Source organism: Chiloscyllium plagiosum, chromosome 32 (assembly GCF_004010195.1).
Source record: "Chiloscyllium plagiosum isolate BGI_BamShark_2017 chromosome 32, ASM401019v2, whole genome shotgun sequence".
NCBI classification, from domain to species: domain Eukaryota; kingdom Metazoa; phylum Chordata; class Chondrichthyes; order Orectolobiformes; family Hemiscylliidae; genus Chiloscyllium; species Chiloscyllium plagiosum.
The window spans coordinates 22,527,694-22,543,446 of NC_057741.1; the positions used below are offsets into that span (position 1 = coordinate 22,527,694).

A 15,753-nucleotide genomic window follows, 5' to 3' on the forward strand; every position below is an offset into this window, starting at 1 on the left:
ACACACTCACTCACTCACTCACTCACTCACTCACTCACTCACTCACTCACACACACACACACACACACACACCCTTAAAGACACACACACTCCCACATGCACCCCCTCACAGACTTAAGACACTCTGCACTCACTACACACACACACTCTCAACCCCCACCCCAGACAGACAGACAGACACACAGACAGACAAAGACCCACATGCACACATATATTTTGTGCAGTGAATTTGTACTTTGCTCAAAAACTGCATGCATTCATGTAGAACTCTGAGCTCAAAAACTGCATGAATTTATGTATAACTCCGTTATCTCACTTTTTAGATTAGAATCAATCTAAACATCATGACATCGATAGAGAACACAGGGGGGCAACACCTTCAACATATTGTCTGTCTATCACCATTGTTCACAGCTAACCCAAGAATGCAATTTAAAAAAAAAATTGTGATTTACACATGAAAGTGAAACTATCACTGTATTCTAACAGATGAAAGGCTTAACAGACAATCAATTTTTCAATGTATAATTTCAGTTACATCACACCATAAATTTTTGCTATAAATTCTGTGTTACGACCGAGTCCTCCACTATCACCTGATGAAGGAGCATCGCTCCGAAAGCTAGTGTGCTTCCAATTAAACCTGTTGGACTATAACCTGGTGTTGTGTGATTTTTAACTATGTGAAGCTGGGTATTGCTGTAAGGTGCTAGACATCTCTGACAGTGCTAAAGTAGCATGAGACAACTCCAATTTAAAGCCATGTTAGTAATTTATTTAATCTATTCATTTTATTAAGATCAGAAGAAGTCCACCTGTAGTAACCAGATAGTTGTAAAGATTTTGGGGTTTTTTTTGTAAATTGGATTAGTGACTATTGCAATAACCTTTAGGAATGGGGAAAATTACTGTAACATGTAAGTTTCTGCCTTAACTGGTTTGATTTTTTGTGGTATTTGGTAGAATGGTGTTAAGTGGCAATATTTGACTAAAATTTGGCACTAACTAGGCTATGCTTTAATTTTATTGGACAGTTCGGGCCTTTGTTTGAGAGGGAAGTAATAGAAAGTGGAAGACAAAAATATACTGCTTTAAAACGTTTAGAGCAAATTAGGTGGTTTGAGTGCCTTCAGCATTTTCTCTCTTTCACACACGTGGTAGTCACTGAAGTCGAGTGCCCAACAGATTATGCTGCTACTCTTCCCACTCTCTCCCGGACATTAAATTTGATTTATTCATGATTTTCCAGTAATATGCATATGGCTTAAAACAAAACCGCCGGCACAGTAGAGTTTTTGCTCAGAAGAATTCCTACAAATTGTAATACGATGGCTGATCTCTCTCAGTCAACCTGCAGTGCCATATTTCATCCCCCAGAATTGCGGACTAACGTGGTTGGACGCTGACAGGATGCTTGGGAGGAGTTTGTACTGATGCAGCCTGCACATATGACAGCAGCAGCAGCAGCCGGCACCGTCACAGAGTTTAGCCCCTCTGCTTCACTCAGTCTCCCACAGGCTGCTATTGCAGCAGTGCACTTAATCCAAGTGCTGCTCAGGCGAGCTCCGCATATCCTCAGCAAAACCGATTTGGAGACCCTACAGCAGCAGATTCTGTACGGGGAGTTTTGCTTTGGCTGAAAGATTTACCTTTGTGTGTGTGTGTGTGTTTTCGTATGGCAGAAGTGATCCGGTAACTGTGACAAGCCCATGTTCCTCTGCAATAGAACACCTTCTTATTTTGCTTGAATTTCGTTTTTTTTAACAAAACTCGTTTTGGTAGGAGCTATTTTGTTTTCTCTTGCCACCTCTTTTTTGTTTTGCCCCCCTCTCTCCTTTTTATTTCATTTTCTGTAAAGCTGTGTGGCATCCACTAAACTACATTATGCTGTATTGCAACCCCTTCGCCTTCCTCCACCTCAGCCAGGCAGTGGGAGCATGGATGCTGCTGTTGTGACGACCTCTTCTGCTTCTTTTAGTCCACTGCGGATCGGCATGCCGACTAATCCTGCTGTCAATGGGCGAGGACATTGATACACGCAAAATCAACAACAGCTTCCTCCGTGACCATAACTATGTGACAGAAGGTATTGTGTCAAAAAATAAATAAATACTAACCCATCTCAACTTCAGTAATTTAGAATGCATTTAAATCCTTGCTGGAATCTTAGGTGGGGTGGGGGACAGTGGTGCGGAACAGTGAAGTCATGCCTCGAATACCTTATCAGGTCAGGAATGAATCAGCAGTTTTTCTTCCCCTACCTGCCCCCCAAAGTGTGAAGGTTTTACACTTGTGTGAGCTCTGTCTGTGAAGGAAAAGCACCCTTTTTAAAAAAAAAACTAACAGGGGGCATTAACTGAAACAGGAGGATGCTGGTATCGATGAAACATTCTGAAATGTGGTCGCATCCTTTTTATTCTGCAAGAAAATGATCTGTCAGCAGGGCCCATTTCTGCAAAATGCAAATTTGAAACGTGTTAGACATTTCGTTTTCTTGATCATACAGATGTCTAAATGCCAGCCCAGGTGAAAGATTTTCTGTCACATTTAAATTCTCCTCTTGGTTGGTTCTGCAGGCAGAAAGAGGCCTGGCTGTGATAGAACATGACAACTGTTCATAGAGATCTTGAAGACTGCAGTATTCAGGTGCATGACTTTTGTGTGTGGTGCTATCCAAAAAAAAATGACGAGTTCTTGAAACGTAAAATTGTTACCTTGCAGTGTGGCCTGAAGGCTGGTTCTTGCACAGTCAAAAAAAAACGTTTTTCCTGATTTGGTGAAAATATGTTGCAAATGTGCCTCTGCTGAAATGAGTCAAAAGGCAGTAGTGCAGTGTGTATGATGGAGTTCCAATTGTGTTTTTTGAATAGTGGGCACGTTTTCACACGTGGAGAGTTTGGATTTCTGTTGTGCTGTTTTGGAGACGTGAAGTATTCAGGCACTCACTGTAATAGAAGTGAAGGGAGATTGAAGCTTGAAGCTTCCCCTTCACACTCCACCCTCCCATCTGCCTCATGTAGCCTGCCAACCTTCTCCCAGTAGCCAATCTGAGAGAAGTACGGATTGAAAATTTAAGCAGGAAGTCATCTACTCGAGTCCGCTTAGGCACAATACAGTCTGTGGTGTGCAGGAAAGATTAAAATGCTGTGGAAGATGATTTAATGAAGTGAATAACTGGGCCCTCTGCCTGCCCATCAGAAAGACATTTTAAGTGTCGATTTGGGAGCGAGGATTACAGTCCAAGTCTTATAGAACTGCAACCATCATTAATTTGGGCTCTCCGTTCTGGGTTTTAACCGCTGTTTTGCAGTCTTTTATTTTTGTTAGTAAACAAGGTTTTTCATAGAATTTCTCATTTTAAGAGGTTTTTGTTGGCTTGCTCAGAATTTGAAGCAGTTGTCTGTGTACTCTGTGCTTCCTGCTACTGCATTGCAGTGACAGGAAGGGTCAAAGACCCTTAAATACTGCTTTATGTAGTCACACATTGTGGCCAGGCATGCCAGCAAGTGTGGCTCCAGGTTATCAAGTTATTCAGAGGGAATGGATTCAAATAACAATTGCAACACAAATGCCTAATCTGGGATTATCTTTATTGGGGAAATTAGTTTGCAACATGAAAGTATGCCCTTTTAATTGTGCCTTTAGCCAAGTATAAGTCCCCCGGAAGTAAAGTCTCAGAAGGGGATATTGTAATGGACAGGGCAAGAAGTGCTTTAATGGACAGGACAAGAGACAGAGAGAGAGAGAGAGACCGATGGATCATCAACAGTAAATTTAGAGTACACGGAGGATGTTATAGTAGGCTTTAGTCAGGGGGTAGAGAATCTGAGGGGTCGGATAGGCACAGATGGGATTTATAGTGAAATCAGTTGAGCATGAGCAGTTTTGACACCCAATTAGTCTAAGAGTGCCATATCTAAATTGACCTTCCATGCAACACAAATATGAAGCAAGTAATTCTTTTTAATTTGGACTGAAATACTTTCAATTTCCACTTTTGAATTTAAGGAAAAGTTAAAGAGTGGGCAAAGAAGTGGCAGATGGAGTACAACGTGGGAAAGTATGAGATAATGCATTTTGGTAGGAAGAATAGAAGCATTGCAGGTTCAGTCAGTAGTTAGGAAGGCAAATGCATTTATTTTGAGAGGACTTGAATATAAAAGCATGGTTGTACCTCTGAGGCTCTATAAGGCTCTGGTCAGATCAGATGTAGAACTTTGAGCCCCATATCACAGGAAGGATGTACTGGCCCTGGAGCGTGTGCAGAGGAGGTTCACGAGAATGGTCCCAGGAATGGAAAGCTTAACATTTGAGGAATGTTTTTGAGGACTCTGGGTCTATATTCAGTGGAGTTTACAACAATGAGAGGGGATTTAATTGAAGCATACAGAATACTGAATGGCCTGGACAGAGTAGATGTTGGGAAGAAGTTTCCATTGGTAGGAGATACGAGGACCTGAGGGCACAGCCTTAGAGTAAAGGGGAAGACCTTTTAGATTGGAGATGAAGAGCAACTTCTTCAGCCAGAGAGTGGGGAATCTATGGAATTCACTGCCACAGAAGGCTGTGAAGGCCAGGTAATTGAGTGTATTTAAGACTGAGATAGATAGGTTCTTGAGTATCAAGGGTGATGGTGAGAAAGTGGAAGAATGGAGTTGAGAAACTTAGCAGCCATGATTGAATGGCAGAGCCCACTCAATGGGTTGAATGTCCTCATTTCTGCTCCTATATCTTATGGTGTTATAAAATTGCTTTGTGAATAAATAATTTAACATGTGTCCTTTGGTAATGTTTGTTTGAAGTGTTCAAGAACTATTGTATGACATTGCATTATCATAGGAATACAGATGGAACATTGATATAAATTTGAGCAATGTTGTGTATTTGACTTTGTCAATGGCAGAGTGTTTTAGGTGCTGAACAAGCCTGTCACTACAGATACTGCCAATTTTACAGCAGTGAATGGAGTCCCTAACCAAAGATTGTAAATTGGTATTTATATTCCTCCCCATCGCCAGATATGAAACATTTGTTCTTGGACTGTTTGAGTTGTGATTCTCTTATGTATTTGCGATCATATATTTGTGAAAAAGATTTCTGTCATTTTTCTTTTAATGGATAGTAAAGCATCCATAAAGTAGCTAAGTTAATGTTCAGTGTTCAGAACCTGAAGTGGACTACCCTTGCTGAAAGTGAGAGTCATTGTTGCTTGTCTGTTGTTAAAGTAAATGATGCCCTGTCCCACATCAAGTCATGGTCATCCAAATAAATAAAGCATTGTGTTGAGAATTATTCTGCTGTTCTTCTACTGGCTTCTTAGCTGGCTTTTCATTCTAAAATACAAGCAAATGCATGGTCCTTGTGACAAGGGATATTTGGTTTATAGCCCTTTACAAATTGCAATGTTGGGTCATGAACAGCACTCACTGCATTAATGTGATGTTTCCAATTCAGTACCAGAGTTATTGGTTTCAGGATTCATATAGAAGTAATCTCAATTTCCAGCCTTAGATGCTGTAAATGGAGTGTATTCATCTGATAAAAATGGATGTCTTGGGATTAGATTCCATAATGAATTCCTGTGGCGCACAAACCATTGTAGACCCTGCCCCATTGTTGACCAGTTTTGCTGAATTATTAATTTGCCACCAACCATTGAATTTAACTCTGTCTTTTAAATAGACCCAGTGATGTATTTTTTCGATAGAACTGACTACCTGAAACTACAACAGTTGGGTGTAAGGTTGAATAATCTCTCCTACAATTTTAGCCAATTCATGCAGATTGATTTGTGTAAAATAATTCTAGTATTTTGCACTGATATTTTTTCCAATTAGATGTACCCTACACGATATCACATGTAAACCATATTATAGTTTTCTCGGCTTTTGTTTGAGCACTTACTTAGTAAGTTTTTTTTGCTGTTGAACATGGACTAGGACAAGAGCCTGGGAATTTTTTCAGTCATTGGTAGTTTTGATGTCGAGCTTGACTTTACTATTTCAATGGAAATTTGTCAGTGGATTGAAATAAAGTTAAAAGGATAATTGTCACAATTTAGTGTAAAATTTTTTTTGTATGGTTGATAGGTTTTATTCAGAAATAATTTGCTGCCGTAATCTGGCATGGTTTCATTAAAATTCTTCAGTGCAATGTGTTGGTTTTCTTAATGGTCTGTACATTTGACGTGGCATTTGAGTCATAATGCATGGTCTGTGCAGTTGGCCAATCTCAATCATTGATGCAGTTAAAGTAATTTAATTTTCGTGGGAAGGGAAGGAAAAACTCAACCAGTGTTTCTTGCTGCTTTTGATTGAAAGGAAACTGGAGAATAGAATTTACCTTGGGTTTGGTGGCTTTGATCTCCGAGAAAGCGGCCTACTTTGAGTGGGATGGAGAAAAGTGTTCCTATTTCCTGAGTATAGTGATGGCTGGTTGGTTCCAGTTCTGATATTGGCTGAAGTGTTTTTTTTAATGTACCTGCCTGAAGCAGTTCTTATGTAAGCTTGAAAAGTACAAAATTCTCAAAATTAAGCAATCTCAATTTTTAATACAATGTTCAGCATTTGAACAATTCAAGCAAGGGACCTTGGGCAATCATTGAGAATGTAATGTGATGGCTGGATTTTACTTCTCTTCTATTTTCCTATTCTCTTCACTCACTCTGATCACAATGCCACCACCAACCATCTACAGCTATGAACAGAACCATGGGCTGCCAATTGATAATCTAGGAACAGGCAAGGTCATTTAATCCTTTCTTTATTCTGCCATTCAATGAGATTGTGGCTAATCTGCGGCCTAACTCCTTATACTCAATATCATTTTAATACTGTTGTGATCCCAAGGTGGTAGAAACACTGGACGTGTCAAATCCAGAGTGAGACCTGACTTCACCGACAACAACATTTATTTTGCCATTTGTTTGTCATGGTGGTCTGTCGCTGAACATATTCACAAGAAGCTGTGATAGTACTTTAAACAGAATAGCAAATGTTTATAGCACAAAATAAAGAAAAATAGGAAATATGTTGCGCTGTAAAGGAACTTGTCAAAGTTAGAGATGTCAGATGTAAAAATTCAACTCCTTAAAACTGAAATTTCTGTGAAGCACCTGATTCTGTTCAGATGGGGTTTAAATGTGGGCAAGTTAGACGACACGCATTTTGTGGAAAGATCACAAGGCATATTATTATTTCAATGTAGAGAGACTCCAATAAAATACAGTGCAGAGGATGTTCTTGTGCATTAAACACAAACAAAACAAAGTTAGTACGCAGGTGTAGCAGGTTATTAAAAAGGAAAATGGAATTTTGGCCTTTATTTCTAGACAGTGTTTAAAGAGAAGGAAGTCTTGTACAACTGTATAGGGTGTTGGTGAGGCCACACCTGAAATACAGTGTACAGTTTTGGAGCTCTGCCTTTTCTTAAAAAAAACCAAAGGATATACAGAGGAACCTTGATTATCCATAGGATAGAGGCAGGGAGTACTTCATTTGGTTATTCAACTTTCAGATCAGCGAATTCCAGATAACATAGTTTAGCCAAGCATCGAGATCTTGCCCGATAATTCAATGCCAGATAATTGAGGTTCCTCTGTACAGGCAATGGAGGACTTTCAAAAGAGATTCATAAAGATAATTCCTGATGTAAGAAGTCAGCCCCTCCTCTCATGAATCAGCTTTGTGAATCTCTTTTGAAAGTCCTGTTAGGCCTTTATTCATTAAACTTTAGAAGTATTATGGGTGACCTGTCTGAAATGTCTAAGATTCTGAAGGGGCTTGACAGGCTGGATGTTGGAAGAATGTGTCCACTAGAGGGAGAGGCTCAAATTAGGGGACATGTTGCAGAATGACAGAAAACGGAGATGAAAAAGAATCTATTCTGAGGGGTTAGTGAATGTATGGAATTCTCTACTTATATGAACGAGGCTAGAACACTGGAAGCATTTTAGTAGAAGGTAGGCAGGTTTCTGAAATATCAGAAAGTTGATGGGTGTGCTGAACTGGTAAGAAAGAGGAGTTGAGACCTGCGACAGATCAGCTGTGATTTTGTTGGAAGATGGGGCAGGCTTGAAGGACAAATGGCCTATTTCTTTGGTTAGCACAACTGTGTAGCATCATAGCCATTTTTTGCATTTGCTGGAGCCTATTTTCTTCTGTTAATGTCGCTTCCTGAGATCCTTAAACTGCTAACACAGCTCACTTATTTCTTAACTTTGGTTCTTTAAATGCTTCATCCAGAGCCTTCTGTTTCTGGAACATTTCTCTTCCTGATGTTTTTCAGTCCCAACTGTACAGTGACTGCAAATGAGCAGTCCCTCTGGTAGTGACCAGTTCTTGCAGGTTGTCAAACCTGCATACTGCATCAGTGCTCCTGGATGTTTCTGACTTTTAATCAGACTCCTGTCACTGGACAGCAGCACTCTTGTATTTTTCTGTCCGTTTTTCTCATGCTGTGAATTTTCACCTCGGGTGTAACCACCTTAATGTATGTAAGCAAGCTACACGTGATGTCATCACTCTTAGAACAAATCTAAAATAAAACTATTGTTACAACTATTAGGGTTGGCACACTGGAAACCAAGGTCCCCTATTCCCAGTTTTGTCACAAACGTTAATGATTTTAAGAAGCACACAAAGTTGCCTGGTTTATCTGATTTGCAACTAAGGTTGACAGAAATCATGGTCCACCTTTCTGTACTTAGAATGGAATTACTATTTATTCCAAGTAATTAGGCTCGAGGTACAGTGACAAACCTTGGCAGGTAAGACCAGAAATTAATCTCATCGCCTTAAAAACATTTAGATACATTTAGAGAAAAAAATGTGGATGGAGGAAAATTGGTAAACCAGCTGATGAGTCTTGGTTCACAAGATCTGTTGAGTTGGTTGTTGCTGATCAGTAAGTTTCTTGGCTTGCTTCTGCAGAATCCTTCTGCTGATTTGTAAGAGACACAGAGTGACTGATTAACCCAAAATATCTCTGACATATCAATTAGAAATCACAGTTTACAACAACTGCTGAGGGAAAGACCAGTTGATTTTCCTCAGGAGTAAAGTTGCTTTTGACTGCAGTGAACAGAGAGTCAGCTCCTGAACTGGTGGAGATCTGATCATTTCTCTTTCCATTGTGTTCCCAGACCCAAGGTGTTCAGTTACCTGAGAGTTGATAACTAGGTTGTTGGCATGCAAAAGGCCCCTGCCTTTGATAACTGGTCAGTAGACCAGTTGATCTCTTGTTGTTAGCCAGAGACCCATCTGAATACAGGATCCCTTGATGCCAGATAACTGCAACCTAATTTCAATAACTGCTTGTTAAGCAGTTTGTTTATACAATGACTACCATGAGTGTTGCTTTTTGAAAACCTGCAGGAATTCTTGGTTTCGAAATGGTGCTTTGTCATTTCAGTTCACAATTTCAAAAGCCATAAAAATAAAAAAGATATGGTCTGTACCTTAGTATTGTATATTTTGCCCCTCCTTAATACACACAGTTATACATAATGTAAAAACAGAAAATGCTGCAGCAACTCAGCTGACCTGGCAGCATCTGTGGAGAGAGAAGCAGAGTTAATTTTTTCAGTTCTGAAGAAAAGTCATTGAACACAAAAAATGTAAACTGTTTCTTTCTCCACTGATGCTGCCAGACCACCTGAGTTTCGCCATCACATTTCGGCATTTATCTCAGTTCTCCAGGCATCTGTGAAATTTTGCGTTTATTACAGAAATATACTGTATTTCCACTTTAGAACACCGCAAATTTGCAAATAATAAATCATGAATCTTTGTTACAGTATCAATTTTTTTATTTAAAAAATCATCAATCTGTTTTAAGTTTATCAATTTATTTTTCTTTAATTTCTGATTATAGAAGAGTTATAAATTTCCACCACCTTTTGAAGAAGAATTTCCTAATTTCGGTCCTGTAAAATATACCTCTCATATTTATTCTATATCTCCTCGTCTTAAACTTTTTTTCAACCACCACCAAGTTTCCCCCCTTTTTACGCTATCTATTCCCCTTAATACCCTGAAAACCTTATCAAATCAACCCTCAACTTTGTAGATTCCAGGGAATACCACCCTAGTTTATATAATCTCTCCACATTGTTTAACCTCTGGTGTTTAGCTATCTTGTCTGGTATCAGGAGCTAAGATTAGATTAGATTAGATTACTTAGTGTGGAAACAGGCCCTTCGGCCCAACAAGTCCACACCGACCCGCCGAAGCGCACCCACGCAGACCCATTCCCTCACATTTACCCCTGCACCTAACACTATGGGCAATTTCGCATGGCCAATTCACCTAACCTGCACATTTTTGGACTGGGAGGAAACCGGAGCACCCGGAGGAAACCCACGCAGACACTGGGAGAATGTGCAAACTCCACAGTCAGTCGCCTGAGGCTGGAATTGAAGCCGGGTACTAATCAGGACCTCTATCTGAAACATCACTTCTAATCCTGTAGATGTTTATGCCATCATTCCATTTATCTATTTTTTGTTTGTTTTAACCTGCTGATGACATTTTAATGATCTATGTACCTGCATTACAGATAACTTTGGATCTCCACTGTTTCCTAGCCTTTGATTTTTTAATGAATAATTATTAATCCTTCTTGCATTCAAAGTAGATGACCTTGCATTTGACGGTGTTGAAATCCACTTGCCAAGCTGTGACCCCATTGATTTAATCAATATGCTTCCACCTACAATGGTTGCAATATTGCCTACCTTTCAGCTAATTTGAATATGGAGCTTTCTAATCCTATCAACTGTATCACGAGTGAGTATGCTGAATAGTTGAGGTCCCAACTCAATCGTCATGTGTCACAATCTGTGCATTAGGCTATCTGGTCACTGTTCTTACACACTGACTCGTCTTCTGCGCACCTATTTTCCTGATCAAGTTTAAACAAAAAAAACTCTTTTCCGCAACCTTCAACTTTACCTAATGTTTTATGGGTTACTTGTTATTTGTGAATTTCCAAAGTCATACGATAATCGTTGATTGGGCTCGTTTTAGAGGTAACATTGAAACATCTTCCTGCCTGTGCTTGAGACCTATTGCATTATCTGTGTTAAACTTCTGTCAACTTTTAACTTGTCCATAGATTTATAGCACTGGTTCTTAACCCCGTGGGTTTAATCCTTTCCATCAGTATGCATTATAATTCACTGAGCACTTGAACCATTATAGGTTTACAGACTTGAATTATTTATTGATCAGTGGAACTGGAACATACACATTTTATTAGTTTAAGTTGTATTATTTCTTGACTCATCTTCACTTAACATGTTGATTTATTTTCCAGCCTTGTGATCACTACAGATCTTTTTTCAAAATGGCAACAGAATTGACCATTCCAGGTAGCTCTTCACTACAAATCCAGCTATGGGAAAGATTCAAAATATAAATCTGGAATAAGGATTTGACTATAAGACCATAAGAAATAGAAACAGGAGTAGGCCGTTTGGCCCCTCAAGCCTACTGTCGTTCTGACATCCTTTTTGATGCTATTCTTCTTGTCCACTTTCCTGCCCTATCCCTGTAACCCTTTATTCTCCTGCTGACCATGAATTTTAACTACCTTAACCTTAAATATATACATGAACTCTGCCCCAAAAGCTCTCTGTAACATGGAGTTTCAAAGACACTCAGCCTTCAGAAGAAATTCCTCCTCATCTCAGTGTTAAATTGGTGCCCCATTATTCTGAGGCCATTCCCCCTCATCCTAGATTCTCCCATGAGGGGAAACATTCCTCTGCATTTAACCTGTCAACTCCTTAAGAATCTTATATATTTCAAAGAGATCACCTTTCATTCTTCTAAACTCTGGTTAGTGGAGTCCCAATTTGTTTAACTTGGCTCATAAAACAATCCTTCCATACCAGGCATCATTCTAGTGAACCCTGTTTGAACTGCCTCAGCTGAAATAATATCTCTCTTTCTTTAAATAGGGATCAAAACTGCTCTCAATGCTGCAGATGTGATCTCACCAACACCTTGTACAGTTGCAGTAAGACTTCCCTATCCTTTATACTCCAATCTCTTAGAAAAAAGGGCCAACATTCCATTGGCTTTCCTTATTACCTGCTGCACCTAGGTGCTAGCTTTCTGCATTTTGTGCATAATTAGCCCCAAGTCCCTTTTGTGTTCTAGCTTTCTGCAGTTTTTCTCCATTTAATTAATATTCTGTTCTTTGTTCTCCCTTGCGAAATGAACTCCACATTTCCCATATTTTCCATTTGCCAACATTTTGTCCATTTACTTAATCCATTAATATTACTCTGAAAACACTTACATTGCATCCCTTGCATGACCTGCCTTTCCATCTAGTTTTGTGTCGTTGGCAAATTTGGGCATGGTACATTCACTTCCTCCAAGTCATTAATGTATTTGAATTCATGTCTCCAGTGCGTTAGTCCAACCCCCTGGAATACTCATCTCGCAATATAACCATAATGCCAATGTCCCTGGTTCAACGTAAGCTGTTCCTTCCGCAATACATTTGTCCGCCCTTCAATCACCCCAACACTCCTGAACTCCTGGCTCCTTCCTGTGTAAAGGAAAGCTTTAAAACAGAAGTGTTGCAGGACATTAGTTTAAGTCCTACTATGACAATCTGGAACTAAAAAGTTAGCCTAAGCAGAGCCATGTAACTGCTTTTGATTATTGTAAAAAAAAAAACCTGTTTGGTTCATTAATGACATTTAGAGGAGGCAATGTGCCATTTTTAACTTGGTCCTGCCTACATGTGACATCAGACCACAGTAACCTGGTTGATCCTGAACCGATCTTTGAGCAGTTCAGTCAGTTCCAGGACACTTGAGAAAGCCGACCTGTCCAGTTGTGCTCATATCCCATAAATGAATAAGAGAAAGCTTAGGAGATGGTAGATCTGTCTTTTTCATTTTTTCCATTTCCAAACACTCCTAGATGAAATGGTATTGAGTTGTACTCCTTTTGGTTCAGTATACTGTATTCACTGCTGATGATGTTGCTTCTTCTTCATTGGGGAGACTGAAAACTGGTTGGGTGATTGCTTTGCTGAATGCTTCTGCCCAGTTTAAAAATGACCGTGTCTACCCTTCGCCTCTTTACACTGTTCCAATAAAGCTGAGCAGTAAATCGAGGGACTGTGTATCATCATCCGATTCGACACTGAGTGGAAGCTTTTTTGGGGCAGTGGGTTATTGTTGTCTGGCTGCAGAGCCAGTGAGAGACCTGTATTCCTTCTTCGAAGGAAGATCCACTGAACCATACACCCATCGGGCAAGGACACCTCCAGGCCTTCTCTGGTAATAAGATCTTTTTCAACATTCACAGTGATCATGAGATACTTTAAGTCTGTTGAAAATGGTTTGTACCTTATCCTGAAACACCACTCTCAAGCCGAGGAAGATCAGGCTGATGTGTCACAGTCAATTTAAGACATTACACGGTACTTCAATGACAAGTCTCATCGACAAGCTGTAATGCAGTGACGTTAGCTTACACAGCAACCCTTTCTACAGCTGCCTAATGTACAAGATATTGTGTACTAATGAACCAAAACTGGTGTTGCTGTCTGATGGCAGCAGAACTACATGAGTCTCATTATGTGGCCAGAACATTTGTCTAACATCACTGATACAGCTTTTAGACATTAGGTGCCAGATTCTGTATGTGGGAGATATCCCCTAACAATTCATATAACCCTTCATTGAAAGATAAGTGGAAGTTAAATATCTGATGAAGTCAATTGAACAAAAATTATTTTACATTTGATGAGAAGCGTTATCCTAACTCATTGACAGTTGTAGAGTTTGAGTGGTGCAGTCAACTGGAAGAAAAGGGGGATACGCCATCATCTTTACTATGTCCTCCCATTATTCTCGATGTAGTTATTAAAGCTGGCTGCTGTTCACTTGGCCTCCTTACTGACTGATGTGCTTCGAGGACAGAGGCACTTGCTTTGCTGCATATGCATTTCCCAGAAACTTTACTTGAAAACATGGCTTGGACTATAGCAGGATGTTTTTTATTGCTTTCTTGAAGACTTTGTTTGTTTGTTTTACAAAGGATCTTAAGCAGGGTTTACCAATTTCTTATATGTTGGTGGCTACTACAGAAAATGGTGGGATCACCACTGGTAATGCATTGTTGCTGTTGCTGCCTTTAATTATCTTGTGGTTTCAAATGAAATAATGTAAATATTTGTCCAGCTGCAGGTAGGCATTGTATTTGTGGCTGTTGCCTGGTAGACCAGCCCAAGCAGTATAAAGCTCCCATCAGGCATTGATATTACTCCTGTTGAAACAATTACTGAAGCTTAAGATTACTATGTGAAAAGATGAGACAAGGTGCATTCCAGAAGGCCGACATATTGATGTCCAACAACACCAATCAGAATTTCTAACTCCTTTTCTCATTCTGGATTGGATGTTTTTCTCTCTTTCACCTCTCTGTTTCCTAAGCATGCTATTGAAGTAATGTTCTTCATCTCTTCCCAGCTTCCCCACAATCCCTATCATCAGTTTCATTCTGATAGCCTCTTGAAATTGACATAGCTCATGAGTAAATTACAGATATACTTAAACCATTTGGAACCTTAACCTGGCTCTACCATTCAATTAGACCATGGCTGATCTGGTTTTTAAAAAATCTACTTCATAGTCTGCTCCCCCCAACCAAATGCCCGTAATTGTTAGGAGACGGTAAGGACTACAGATGCTGGAAGTCATTCAGCAGATGTGAAGCTGGAAGAACACAGCAGGTCAGACAGCATCCAAGGTCCAGGAAAGTCCATGTTTCAGGAAGCCTTAACTGTTGGCTTCATTGTTGATCCGAATTTCTTTCCCTGCTCCCTGAATGTTGTTTCCCATTGTCGTGTCGTGTTATAGAATTGTGGTTGGGAATTCCGATGTATCAGGAATCTTCATCCAGTACAAGATGATGTTCCCTTTATTGAGAATGCTGGGCTTCAGGACTAGGAACTGACCATTGAAGAAGTGCACTGTGGAACCAGTAGAAGCCTCCCAATTTGCTATGTTTTGTGAAGAGCGTACTTGTCTGTTAAAGATTAAGTATTGGTCATATAAATGGTTTTAAGCATAGCTTATTACAGGCCAGGCTGCCTTTGAACCTGTGTCCCAGAATTGAGAAGAGAAAATGAGGTCTGCAGATGCTGGAGATCAGAGATGGAAATGTGTTGCTGGAGAAGCGCAGCAGGTCAGGCAGCATCTAGGGAACAGGAGAATCGACGTTTCGGGCATTAGCCCTTCGGGCATTTCCTGAAGAAGGGCTAATGCCCGAAACGTCGATTCTCCTGTTCCCTAGATGCTGCCTGACCTGCTGCACTTCTCCAGCAACACATTTCCATCTCCCAGAATTGAGAGCATTGTGAAAACTCCCTACATTGCAGCATATTCCTCGGGTTATGGCAGCAATTGGAAACTGCATTACAAACTCATTGACTTTCAGTAAGAGGGACTTTTTTTTTCAGTGCTGTTAGTGACCATCCTAATCCACAGGATAGGGAACTTGTAGCTGGTCATTCTGACTGTACACCTTCCCCCCACCCCCCACCTCCTCCATGATTTTCGCTTCCCCGGTCCCCAACGCCTTATCTTCACCATGGACATCCAGTCCCTGTACACCTCCTTCCCCCATCACGAAGGACTCAAAGCCCTCCTTCCTTTCCCGCCGTACCAACCAGTACCCTTCCACTGACACCCTCCTTCGACTGACTGAACTGGTCCTCACTCTG

General features: G+C 40.2%; 1 protein-coding gene across 5 annotated transcripts in view; it reads left to right on the top strand.

The window, feature by feature from the left end:
- LOC122539411 (serine/threonine-protein phosphatase 2A 55 kDa regulatory subunit B gamma isoform) overlaps window positions 1-15,753 on the top strand; it is a 343,268-nt gene that overhangs the window by 127,977 nt on the left and 199,538 nt on the right. Inside the window, exons 1-2 of one of the 5 annotated variants that reach the window (XM_043674220.1) lie at window positions 1,464-1,615; window positions 1,979-2,086. The exons of 3 other annotated variants lie outside the window; for them this stretch is intronic. In XM_043674220.1, coding sequence (XP_043530155.1) covers window positions 2,017-2,086 — 70 coding nt within the window. In that variant the 5' untranslated portion in view covers window positions 1,464-1,615; window positions 1,979-2,016. Of the gene's footprint in view, window positions 1-1,463; window positions 1,616-1,978; window positions 2,087-15,753 lie in introns of those variants that run through there. One more of the 5 variants, XM_043674222.1, reaches the window with a different exon arrangement.